A 13,442-nucleotide genomic window follows, 5' to 3' on the forward strand; every position below is an offset into this window, starting at 1 on the left:
AGGCATTCGCTGTACAAGTTGAACAGAATTGGTGATAAACAGCATCCTTGTCGAACTCCTCTTCCAATCTGCACACTTCCTCTCTCCCCTCTGTCCAGTCGTACTCTAACTTTCTGATCCATGTACAATTTGCTAATCAATTTTTCACGCCAATCGATACCTGTTTCTTTTAGGATCTGCATTAATTTGGTCCAGTTTACATGGTCAAATGCCTTCTGCCAGTCTATGAAGCAAACACACAGGATAAGATATAGTGTATTACACTATTTTTTTTACACAATAAGATATAGTGTAAAAAAAAGACGGTTGAATAGTAAACGAAGTTGCATATAGACGGCATTAAAGCAAAAGGCATAGTCACTTGTTCTTGTAAATTTGCAGAAATCTGGGATTTAACGTCATTAAATCAAAGGCGTAGTCACATATACCTGTACATTTGCTAAAATCTTGGTTTGCCTTCATACTTAAAAATTCTTATCCTGTGATTATTAGTCTGGTTTTTATTAATTGATATTAATTAATAATATAACTGCCCCTCTCTCTACAATTTAGTTGCTACTGAAAAGCGTTGCTTCTTTAAGAAGAAGACTGCACGTGTAATTTGGAACTGGGGGAAAAAATACATAGCGTATATTTGTACTGAAACCTTTAGGAACGTAACCTCGTAGAACACAAAGAGAGAAATGCGAAAGTAAAAAGAGACTGGATATTAGCGGAACAAATTTTTGGATGGGTCTTAAATTGAAGCGAATATCTAATGTGCCTAAGTGTTTTGAAATTTCGGTTGTAACAGACAACAAAAAGAGTTTGTGCTATTAATTTATAATTGGTCACACAACACTTACAGCCTGATTCCTCAAAGCAGGAAATGTCCAGTCAACTCGTGTCAGAATTACTTTTGGGACTCGAGTTGCTAAGAAATGCAACGTCCTTCGCAATCTCTCAAGGCGTACTTCTTCACTTGCCATTCTTCTCTTGTTATTCTTCTGCTTCTGTTGTTCTGTGGCGAGCACACATAAAGTTTAGACACTGACACACCAAATACATCACTCTGATGTCAGAAAATGAATTATTAAAATTTGATATGAAATTCCAATACATTAATGGAAAATTTTGCACCCCTGTCATTGTCAATTCCCGTGCTTTTAAATTAATTACAAATTATGCAATTGCAATGCGTATTTATATATGAATACATTTTTCAACAGGTTCTTTTGCGTTGCACTGAAACTCAGTTAGTAAAAATTAACTGCTTTTCATAGGCCAATTTCCCAGCCTTATCACAAGATATATGAGAAAATAGCCGTTGAGGACTTAAATGTTGAAAAGAAGCTATTTCCCGAAGACAAATTTGAACTTAAGTTCAACCGGAATAGCTCTGTGTCTATAGAGAAAACTGCGGGCTGGTTACCCTGGGTGCTATCCCCGACAGGAGCATATATTATCTCCATTCCACAGCTTCCAGACCGGGCCTGAGACCCACAGAGACCCTCGTCTACTTGGAAGAGGGGGATATTTACATGGGGGTAAATAGGCCAGGTCTTGGAGCTAATCACTCGTCTCCATTTAGTGCAGATTTGAAGAACGGTGGAGATATACCTCCATTCCCACATGTACATTCATGGTTTACTGCTTGATTAATTAAACACAGAGACAGCTTTACCTTTCTTCTACTGTATAATTGTATATACGAATAAAAATTCGAAACATCAACAAAATTAAAAATCTACGTTACATGCAACTTTCATCGGTCACCCACACATCCCAATGAACCATTAGAGTGCAGAACAAATACTGCAATTCTGGGGACATATTTTCTATATATTTTGTTAATTTTCATTGGATTTCTTTCAATTTACATAATCCTTTCAGCCGCAATATGGCCCTGATAGAGGCTGAGTCGACCGCAGGGCCATAGTGCGCTTGGAAGGATTCCATCGCTAACTACGTTGAGAAGTATTTACATAATTTTTGTATATAATACATTTTCATATTCTACTTATTTTATTAACATCTCACGGGGTGTTCATTTCGGAACTGCTGCCGTACATATCGTTTAGAAACCACGGATTTGAATTAGCAGCAGAAGATTTTCTATTGTTCTGAACATAGTCACGTAAAAATACGGGATGGGCAGTACATTATTTCACCTGAAATATTTCTGAATCATTCACTCATTACAGCAACACTGTACTGATATTGAGGGCTACTACTTCGAGCGACTATTATAATATACTGGAGCATATAGACCCGTTACTGAATAACGCCTTCGCAAACAATCAGTTTCCCACGGTAAAGAGTCCGCGCGTATCAATAGACAAACTGTTGTAAACGGTGTTTTCTATGCTGTTCGTCCTGAAATATTATAAGGATAATAACTGGAGCTAGAGTTCACAGAGTTGGCGGAGCGAGTGGGGAGTTAAATTAGTCAGTCAGAAGATATAGACCGGCGTACAGTGAGAGTTGGATTAGAGAGTGAAAGACTGAGTTGAGTCAGTGAGAGTAATTTCGTTGATTCCTTAGTTCAAGTGTTTGTCCACTGCTTTGTCTGTGAGACTGTGGGTCGAGATTATTGGCACTTAGGTGTGTGCTCACATCGATTATAGCTGAACAGTGAAGAGTGGAATCTGCGGCATCGGATTACTATTTATGTTCATTGTTGATAGTGGTTCTTCAAAAACTGAAGTGAGTGAACACTAGACAAAAACAGTGGAGCAAAATATGGCCGCCATTCCAGTGCCGGGATACCGGGCACATTGAACCACGAAGCGTCAGACACTAGAATCACAGCTGGCAGATGAGTTTCCCGACGCAGATGCGCTGCTGAAACAGCTCCTCCAAATACTCCGCGACATCGAGGACGTGGCAGGGAGCACTCCAGCTTCGATAGGTGACAGTGAAAAGTGGTCATCCATCGTCAGCGAGGCGGACGAAAATGGCCAGAACTACTGCCAGGTTCTAACACGGAAGACCCTGTTTAGTGCCATGTATGGCACATACACAGTCGCCTTACTGAAGTTAAGGGCCGTGCAGAAGGCGAGCAGTCAAACTGCTCAGTCTGAGGAAACCGAATCCCCTTCAAACCAGGAGGACGGCTTCAAAGCAGTCCGGCGGCACGGTACCAATGAGGCCGCCCGACCTCGAAGAAAAAAGTGATAGCCGCTGAAATTACACCCCCTAAAGAGGTTGCCACCCGCAACTTCTTCGCCCCCCTGAAAATATCAATGGAAACTGACAGCACTAGTGCAGAGGCCGCCACACCCGAGGAGAAAGTCTCTGGCAAAGGAGGTAGGCCGCCTCCAATAATATCGACATCAACCACGAATCTCATACAGTTGCAGAAGAAGCTGAAAAGTGTAGTCAAGGACGACTTCGAGTTCCGTAGCACAAGAAACGGAACCAGAGTCGTTACGAAAGGCATGGCGGATTTCGAAGCCATCAAGTCACATTTCACCAACAATAACCTAGCCTATTATTCCTTCTTCCCCAAATCCCAGAAGCCTGTTAAGGCAGTAATCCGACACCTCCCCATCAATACCCCTGCAGAGGACATTTCAGAAGGTCTGGAAAACCTGGGCTTCGATGTTGTTAGCGTCAAGCAAATGACGACAACCCGTCGATCCCAATCTGAAGAAGCAATAACCAGGAACCTTCCCTTGTTCCTGATAACCTTGCCGAGGACGGCAAAATCACAGGAAATATTCAATCTGCCAAGCCTTTGCCACATATCAATCAAGGTGGAGACGTATAGAGCTCAGACTGGACTTACGCAATGTCATAACTGTCAACAGTTTGGCCACGTCTGGGCCAATTGTAAACAAACTCCACGCTGTTTGTGGTGCGGAGGCGGCCACCTGCATAAGGAATGCCCAGAGAAAGGAAACCCAGCTTCCACCCCAACATGCTGCAACTGCCGGTTGGCAGAGGGTGACAAGCCACATCCAGCCAACTATCGGGGTTGCAGACACACCAGGGAAGAGTTGCAAAAAAGGAAGGCGAACAGAACGCCGAAAACTGCTACGGAGAGGGTGTTCTCATCGAACATCGTCACACAAGGCGCGTCCTTCGTGGCGGCACTACGGGGCAACGCAGAACATCAACCACCACAGGCAAACCCCGCTCCAATGGCTTGCCCTACAGTAACAAAACAACAAAATTTACCGGCCCCTGCACTGCAGAAAGAAACAGGTCAGTCAGCTCAGGCTCCTCATGCAAATAGTCAATCTCTCGACAATATCTTGAGAGCTGTGACTGCAGTACAGCAGATCATGACAGAGATCAATGGCGCAGTGTCTGAAGAGGACAAAATAATGGCCATTACAAAAAATTGTGTTAAATCTCATGAAACAAAATGGCCACTAGAGTTCATAGGCGACTCAAAATCATAGCATTTAATGCGAACGACATTTGGAGGCAGCGCTATGAGCTCAGTGAACAGCTGCAAGACCTACGCATAGATGTGGCCCTGTTTTCAGAGACACAACTGAAACCTCTTGAGAGTTTCTTTCTTCCAAATTACCACATTTATAGAACCGACCGCCACTCGGGCAGAAAAGGCGAACTGCCGTTTCAGTAAGAAAAGGCATTCCCCACAACCATGTAGACCTACCACCCCTTATTTCAGTAGAAGCGACAGGGGTCTGCATACCAATTGGTAACAGTGAAGTACTGCTTACAGCTGTTTATAAATCCCCAGGCAGGGCCTGGAGTGATGCTGACATCGCAGAGGTCTTAAGCTTTAGACGTAAGTCTATTTTAGCAGGTGATTTGAATGCTAAGCATCCATTTTGGAATAGAAAATTTTCAAAACCCTCAGGCTTGAAACTCGTGGATTTATTTGATATGACTGATTTCGAAATCTCAGCACCACAGTGCCCCACTCATTATTCCCCTGCGGGAAATGGTGACGTGCTGGATATTGTGGTCCACAAAAATATCAGAATGTCAGATGTCATCGTCTCCGATATTTTGGATTCAGATCACATACCAGTAGTATTCCACATACTGGATCATGTTAAAATTAGGAACCTTTTGGAACCTATTGAGAAATTCACAGATTTGGAGCGGTTTCAAAGCCTCGCCTAAAATATAAATTACTCTGGGGTAGAAGCCGATAAAGCTCTATTGCTTCGGCATATAGGTTGTCCATAAGAATAGTTACACTTTCGGACATAAACAACGATCTCCTAGGTCGCCTGTTAAAACATAAGCAGAGGCTACAAAAGTTGTGGCAAGAAACCAGGGATCCAGCGTGTAAGACGGCACTAAATTGGGTCACAAAGTCAATGAGGCGAATGACCCGGAAAAAAGGCACTTGAACGGTGGGAAACAAAAATAGGTAACTCTGATCTCACACCTCAGGGTATATGGCCAATTGCAAAATCGCTCCTAAAGAGGGATGGACCAAGGGCACCAACTGCTATTCATGGTGCTGCAGGCATTAAATTTTACCCATTCGAAAAAGCCAATGCAATTGCTGATTGTTTGGCAAATCAGTTCACGCCGCACAATCTGTGTGACGATACCCATGAACGGCGAGTGGAGGCTAGAGTTCAAGCTCTGCTCGAAACCATAGACGACAAGCCCCCTCAGAGGACCAGACCATGTGACGTACAAAAATTGATAAATTCCTTGAAATTGAGAAAGGCCTGTGGAAGTGACGGCATTCCAAATGAATGCCTGAGGCAACTTCCAAGGCGACCATTGGTTCACCTAACTCATTTATTTAATCATTGTTTTCGGCTCTCTCATTTTCCAAATTCTTCTAAGGAAGCAAAAGTAATAACTTTACCCAAACCCGGTAAAGACCCAAAATTCCCTAAAAATTTACGTCCGATCAGCCTCCTGTCCACGACAGGAAAACTATTCGAAAAAGTAATTTTGAAATTCCTCAGTAAACATATTGAAGAAAGCGGCCTGCTCAACGCAATTCAGTTTGGTTTTCGTGCACGTCACAGCACGGCATTGCAATGTATGAGGCTGGCGGACCACGTGACACTTAATTTCAACAATAAAATGTCTCCGGCTGCAGTGTTCTTGGACATCGAAAAAGCCTTTGATACCACGTGGCACTCAGGCTTGCTGTATAAGTGATCAAAATTGGAATTCTCGAACAGTTTGACCAAACTTATTGGGTCCTTTGTTTCTCAGCGTAAATTCAGGGTTTCGGTCGAAGGCCAAATTTCAACCCCAAGGGAAATGCAAGCAGGGGTGCCACAAGGCTCAGTCCTCTCCCCTACCCTTTTCAATTTGTACATAAATGATGCCCCGCAAACACATGGTGTCCACATGGCACTCTTTGCGGACGACACCTGTCTGTATGCGACAGATCGCAAGGAGGGTTTTATTGTTAGAAAATTCCAGCGCGGTCTCAGCTCAATGGAGACCTGGTGTGGGTGCTGGAATATTAAAATTAATGAAGATAAGACTCGGGGGTCTATTTCTCTCGTAGTCGTCGACCGCCTGAGTCTTGTCTCACTTTAAATGGACAAAATGTTCCATTTGTAAATAGTGCAAAATATCTAGGTGTAATCTTCGATAAGAGAGTTACATGGAGATTGCACATAGAAATGATCGAAGCCAAGGCCTTCAAAACAGTCATTAGGGTATATTCCCTATTCAAAAGTGAGCAATTGAACGCTAACATTAAACTGACCCTCCACAAAGCTCTCATTAGATCAGTAATGACTTAAGCTAGTCCCGCCTGGGAATTCGCGGCAGACACTCATCTAGTGAAATTGCAGCGCCTGCAAAACAAGGTTCTCCGAACCACTGGCAATTTTTCAAGACGCACACCGGTCCGCGATTTGCACATGGCATTTAAAATCCCGTATGTATATGACTTTATAACAAAATTATGCAGGAAACAAGCAGAAGGCATACAAAATCATGAAAATGAGAATGTTCGCAACATCGGACAAAGTGAAGCCCGACACAGAAAATATAAGAGGCTTAAACTTGGCGGCGGCCGGGCATACGAACGTTCAAGTGACTAGACTGCCGTGGTAGCGAATACTACTAGAAATAGGGCAAAATCTGCAGTACTGAGCCTGGATTGACAGAGGCCTTGTATATATTGTACATAGAAATAGGAATTAAAATTAAATTGTAAATATATGTAAATACTGACAATGGACTTACTAACATAGACTATGACTGACAAATGACAGACCCGACCTCTTGTCAGAGAGGGCGCCCCAAATGAACAGGACAGTAACTTTCATATAAAGAAAAAAAATCTGGTCATGACACAAAGGCACAAAGACAGACAGACTGACTGACCGTCAGTCGCAATGTGACTTTGACTAGAGTTCATATAGACTGAGGTCCCCTGAGGCTCATGTTACATTAAATGAACTGAATATCCCCTTCGTCAATCATGTAAAATAATGGGTGTAATCTTCGATAAGAGGATTACCTGGAGACTGCACATAGAAATTATTGAAGCCGATGCCTTCAGAACATTTATTAGAAAGTACTCTCTATTCAGAAGTGAGCGTTTAAGCGCCAGAATTAAACTAACCCTCCATGAGGCACTGATCAGACCATGGAAAGACTGGTGAAGACACAGTAGACTGAAAAGCCTTAACGAGTGCTGTTGTTATTTTAAAAAAATGATCGGCGTTGGCGCTATAATTAAGTGTAGTGACGAGTCGTGTTTTAGAATAATCAACAAATAAAATCTCCAATGCAAACACTGGCAGCTGTCACTCCCGCTAGTGAAGAGACAGTTTTGCTGTCTTTGTTATTTTGAATGGCATGGCAAAATATAGGGTGTAGCGACTGGCTACGAAATGGACGACCTAGAGGTCGGAGTTCGTGTCTCGTTAATGTCAAGAATTTTCACTTCTCCGTGTCGTCTAGAACGGCTCTGGGTTCCACCCATCCTCATATACAATGTGTACTTGTAGCTCTCTCCCCGGGAGTAAAGCGGCCGGGGCTTGACTCTGGCCACTCTAACTAATGCCGAGTTTAAGGATATTGTGACGCGTTACCTTACGTCCATCGCCGCGCAACGGCTACAGTGGAAATTATCGAGTTCCAACAGCGACAATTAAAATACAAACAGACCGTTGCGAAGAGCGTTCCCGAGGCAACGGATTGCCGAACACGTGAATTTGGAATAGGCTCTTCCATGTTAACGCAAAGAACAGCTAACCGTTGCGTAGACAATGCAAAAGCAACGAACACTTGTCCCCATAAGTGAACTACAGAGGGTTCGTTGCACCCGTTACGTAACAGGGAACAGTAGTAATGAAACAGCGAGGAATGGTGTCTGACATCCAGTCCGCAGAACACTTACGTAAGCCGAGAGCTACAGAGACAGAAGACAGCAAGAAGTAAATCTTGGGATAGCCGCCGCCAGTTGAGATCCAACCACAGCCAAGGATAGTTTAGACGTCGCATTGGAGTATTGGGCCAGAAGTCACGTGATATTGCAAGAGATAATAATAGTAAGAGTGAGTGTCCAATAAAGGTTCGCTAAATCCAAGGCCCACGTAAAGTTATTTGTCGCGTGACATACCCAACACGTGACAATATACAGATCTATACATCCACACCCCCATACGCCTTCATGGCGTAGTGCTTATTTGGTTAAGCTCAGGGACAACTCTACCTTACCTTACATATAGAATAATATATCTGACAGGTCACGGACTGCATATGAACCACTTGTCTAACAAATTTCGAATCCAACGGGACATGTAGTCTGAAGAGACGGCACTCGCTAGGCTACGGCTTAGTAAACACGTAACGACGGCAACATGCAAGCAGCAAAATAGAAGTTGTTATAAAAGACACAGACACAAAGACAACAAGGGGAATTCAAATGCCTCTTTCAATTTTGCAAATGAGGAATGTAGGCAAAAATATATCAAATTGTATATCTAAATAAAGTCTGAACATCATTATGAACAGCATTGCCTGTACGGAGACCAGCCTATGATAATATCTGCAAGTTACATTTAACGCAGTGTCAGTTTTGATGGAAGTACAATATTTCTGGAGGAAAAGCAGGCTTCGCCGTCTGCCAGTAAAATTTGCAGGAATTTGTAAACACGAGTCACAGTTACATGGACTGGCGCGAGGATATCTAACATAATAAACATGGAAGCAGGCATTCCTGTCTCACCGGTCACCAATGAAAATAAAATAGAGCGGGGATATATTATCTATAGGAAATTACATACATATAGAATGTTAAACCCTTTCAATATGAAGAGCGATTGTTCGCTTCAATCATTGGTCCACGTAAATGAAATATTGTGAACAAGGACCGAGGAATCTTAATTTTCTGTTGAGCGAATGAGAATTAAAAATTTACGTCCTGTTTCACGGCTACAAAATGTTTCTCAATTACGAAACAGTCCGTTTAATAATGTTTAGGCAAATAATCGTAGCTTCTCCTGAGAATCATATAAAACCTATAATATTTCCTTTACCAAAAACGCACATTTTCTACGGGGTTAAAAGTCGTAATATAGCCATATATACAGATTGTTAAAAACAATTAAATGCTTTAAGAATGTAAAATACTCACTAAAATGAGGGAATATTCCCAGTCTAATGTGTCCACGAACCAGTGTCTACTCAGATATGGGCGTTGTTCTTCTGATCCCTACAGGCGGTTCTGCATGTAGATCCCATGCATTTCAAAACGACTTTCAGCTCTTTGGCGCACCTATTTGCGCATTGTGCCCGATGAAACCAGCTTCACTCCAATCCCCTGACAGGCATTCTGTGCTCGTTGCTGTGATAAATTGAAGTCACTGATCGTCACTGTTCGAGATTGAGTACACAGAACACTTCCTGTGTCCCCAACCAAATTACAGAAAACAGAGATTATAGAATCGTGGAAGACAATGGTCCGGACCTCAGCATTATACCACTCTTCAAGGAAAGTCTGGCTGTGTTGGTGTCTGACAATGTAGAGAAAATGAGGTGGTGTCCTATCAAGGATGGACATATCTGATTGTTGTGAAGTGGCACACGTTACAAGAGTCATTCAACAGTAATATGTCAAGAAGACAGGTCCACAGTCTGTTCCAAAACAGTTCCTCAACTTAATTCGATCTAGAGCGCTCTCCGTCAAATGAGAATATCCTCTTCTGTCCCCAAGGTACGTTACAAGAGTAACAGGTAAGTCACTCACATAACAAAGACGATGCACTGCACCTGATAGTCTGCTAGGAAAGACAAGTTGTCCTAATATTCCATCATCTAAGGCGCCCATCTGGACACTCACTAGCCCATATCTGAGAAGGCACTTATTCCTGGAAACTTGTTGTCGGGGACCTGTTTTGCTCAATTGAATGGGTACTATACCCCTTACAGATTTTAACATCAACCTCTTTAACTTCGTGTATCGTTTCATGTCCCACCACTCCTTACTTCCTTCTGTGTTCCATTCCTTCCTCTCATAAGCGCACTCAACATTAGGACGAATATTTATAGCTTGTTGTTAGGCAACACTCAGCGCGCAAATGGACTGGCGAGGTAGCAATCACATGACGTGTTTTCCATATTGTTTTCCGTATGCAATAATAGGACTGTGTTTCCGTGCGTGGTCGATGCGGAGGCTATATAACAGCAGTTAAAAATACAAGAGTCTTGTTTTAAGTGGCAGAGTTCTGAGTACTCGGTGTCAGATATCTACGGAAAGTTCGTGGTGTGAAGATCTGGCGTGATTAGAGGACTTCATTCATGTATAATATGTGGTGTGCTATTCAATGAGAATGTTGTGAAACCTGTATTTTAGTTGTGGTCCCAGGAGAGGATTTGGTGTGTGTGTGTGTAACAGCGATAGCGCTGTGATTACGTGTATTTACTGGTGTGCGTATAAGGAGTAAATAAACCCCGCGTTATTAGTCACTAATACACGTGACAATATTTTTATTAGCTTATTACGTACATAAATTCGTCCATTCATTAGGCGTATTTTATTTACTTGCCTTCCTTTGTGTCAGACATCACCCAATTCGACCTACCCCGACTTCAGCCGTAACAGCTTCCACCTTGCCCCGCTGAAGAAGGGATGGGGGAAGCCATGATGGCTCTGAAAAATACTTAATCGAGTTACATTCAAGTTACCTAAAGGAAGGGCCGCGCCAGAACTCAATAGGTTAGACACTGGCTTCCCAACGCGGCTGCCCATGTTCGAAAACGGTTCTGGTCAAGTGGGATTTGTGGTGGACAAAGTAGCAGTGCGACAGGTTTTCTCAGATTACTTCGGTTTCCCCTGCCAATCTTCATTCCACCAATTGCTCCACAATCACCCTCAACTATCATCTGGGGCTGGTACAATAGGCCAGAAGTGGCCGCAGTACAAGGGACTTGGTCCCACCCCACTAGCAATAACAAAAATATCTACAAAAACGAATAAGGTTTTTCGTGTAAACTGCGGTTTACATTTTCTCAATTGCACCCTAACTCTTAATTCGTAAATAAGCTTCATTATGAAATTCAAATGTCCGATGACATGAAATCCTGCACACGGGCTTTCGAGGTGTCCTATAAGGCCAGACGGACACACATAAAACTGGAATATTCATTGCAAGAGTTCAGGCACTTACCGTATTTACGCATGTATAGGCCGCACATTTTTTGCCAAAAATTCAAGAGGAAAACTGGGGTGCGGCTTATATTCGAAATATTCGAAATCACACTTAATTTAAAAAGAATTATATTCATAATTAGTAATACAGAGTGTTCTACTCCTGAAATAATATTCCAAGAAAATTATTTTTTCTATAATTTCTGTCTGAAAATTGTGCTGCGGCCTATACACGCACGCGGCCTATACATGCGTAAATACGGTATTTTGCAATCTTAAGTATATCAAGACTTTCGTAAAACAGTTGAAATGGATTATAGCTGCTGAGGGTTATAACTTCGAACATCAGTAGCAGAACTTTTTAGAATAAAATTAACAACCAATCGTGAAATTAGAAAAAGGAGGCATAGAAGACGGAGTTTTGTTATTTTTCGTTTGTGACCTTAAGTGACCTTGTGCAAAAGTGTATGTCATTGAATTCATATCCGTGTTCTCTACATATCAGTGGAATTTATAAAACCAAAAGTGACTTTTTTATTTCCATAACACCCCCGAGTACATAACGCTTACCTGTCTTGTCTAACTTGCTCCATGTTACGGTGCAGGTATTGTCGGAAATTTTTGTAACATGGAAAATAAAGTAGATTCTCATATGGCGGAATTTGTTTCCTCATTCCGTAAAAGAAATGTAAAAAATCATAAATCATTTCAAAAGTAATTTTTTGTTCTGTTGAATACTTCTGAACAGATGAAACAGAACAGCTTTACAGTTGACAGCAGATTCCTTATTCACAGAAACCTGTACACCTGTAGATGGCCGGTTGGCCGAAACATGTAGTGACAGTAAAGTAAAACGACGGTTGAATAGTAAGCGAAATTGCCCATAGACGACATACAAGTGAAACGCAAATTCAGATCTGTACACTGCACAAGGATGCTGCGATATAATATTAGGACTCACGTAGACTTGCTAAAATTTGGAGTCGTGAGAAATTTTCATTACTAACCCCAACGAGGCTGAACCATTATCCCAGAGAGCTGCACCTAGCTGCAAGGCGTCGTGGAGAGCCGAAGGAACTGACCCGTGGCGATTGCGAATCTCGGAGTAAATTGTCCAGCTATCCGGAATGAGTATGAGTCGCATTGCAAAAGTGGCACGACGCAGGGAACGGGTGTTTCATGGACAATGAAAAGACGATATTGCACCGAGAACCCGGAAAGGACGAACAGAGGAAAATAGACACTGTAAAGGACAAGAATGCAAAAATGGCATAACGGACGGAGGCTTAAGACAGCAACTACGGCTACTTTGTCTAAGGAAGAAGAAGGGAACCACGAGCGGACAGCGATCGCATCTGGAAAGCGAACGGAAGATCAGGGAAAACCTATATTAGATTTTCAGAGAGAAGATCACGAAACAAGTAGTCGGAATTTCCAGGGGGTTAGGAAGAATTATGGATTGAACTTTGTGTGTGGTCGACTCCTTCCGAAGCGGAAAAATGCAGATGACCTTGTATTAATGGCTTAGGAAGAAACTCTGCTACAGGGTATGATTGATAGACTAATCGATAATGGAAGGTACTATGGCATGGAAATGAATGTGGAAAAAACAAAAGTAATGAAAATTTCGAGACAACCACCCCCAGTCACAATAAAGATAGACCAAAAGCAACTGGAGAATGTGAAATATTTTAAATATTTGAGTAGATTGTTAACAGATGATGGAAGGTGTACGTGTGAAATTAAATCTAGGATTGACATGGCAAAAGCTGCATTTAGCAAGAAGAAGAATCTTTTTACCAGCAAATTGGACTTAAATTAGATAAAGAAACTAGTGAAATGCTACATTTGGAGCATTACTTTGTATGGGGCTGAAATTTGGACACTT

At 42.2% G+C, this 13,442-nt stretch overlaps 1 protein-coding gene across 3 annotated transcripts in view; it reads right to left on the reverse strand.

The window, feature by feature from the left end:
- The window catches only part of LOC111870746 (gastrula zinc finger protein XlCGF8.2DB), a 30,113-nt gene extending 20,500 nt beyond the window's left edge, over positions 1–9,613 (reverse strand). The window contains exons 1-2 of one of the 3 annotated variants that reach the window (XM_033754009.1): positions 9,542–9,613; positions 846–1,000 (exon numbers count right to left, since the gene is read on the reverse strand). In XM_033754009.1, the coding sequence (XP_033609900.1) occupies positions 846–968 (123 nt within the window). In that variant the 5' untranslated portion in view covers positions 969–1,000; positions 9,542–9,613. Of the gene's footprint in view, positions 1–845; positions 1,001–9,541 lie in introns of those variants that run through there. The other 2 variants (XM_033754017.1, XM_033754018.1) reach the window with 2 other exon arrangements.
- Positions 9,614–13,442: the final 3,829 nt, after the last annotated feature.

The sequence above is a fragment of the Cryptotermes secundus genome, unplaced genomic scaffold (genome assembly GCF_002891405.2).
Source record: "Cryptotermes secundus unplaced genomic scaffold, Csec_1.0 scaffold1823, whole genome shotgun sequence".
Taxonomy (NCBI): Eukaryota; Metazoa; Arthropoda; class Insecta; order Blattodea; family Kalotermitidae; genus Cryptotermes; species Cryptotermes secundus.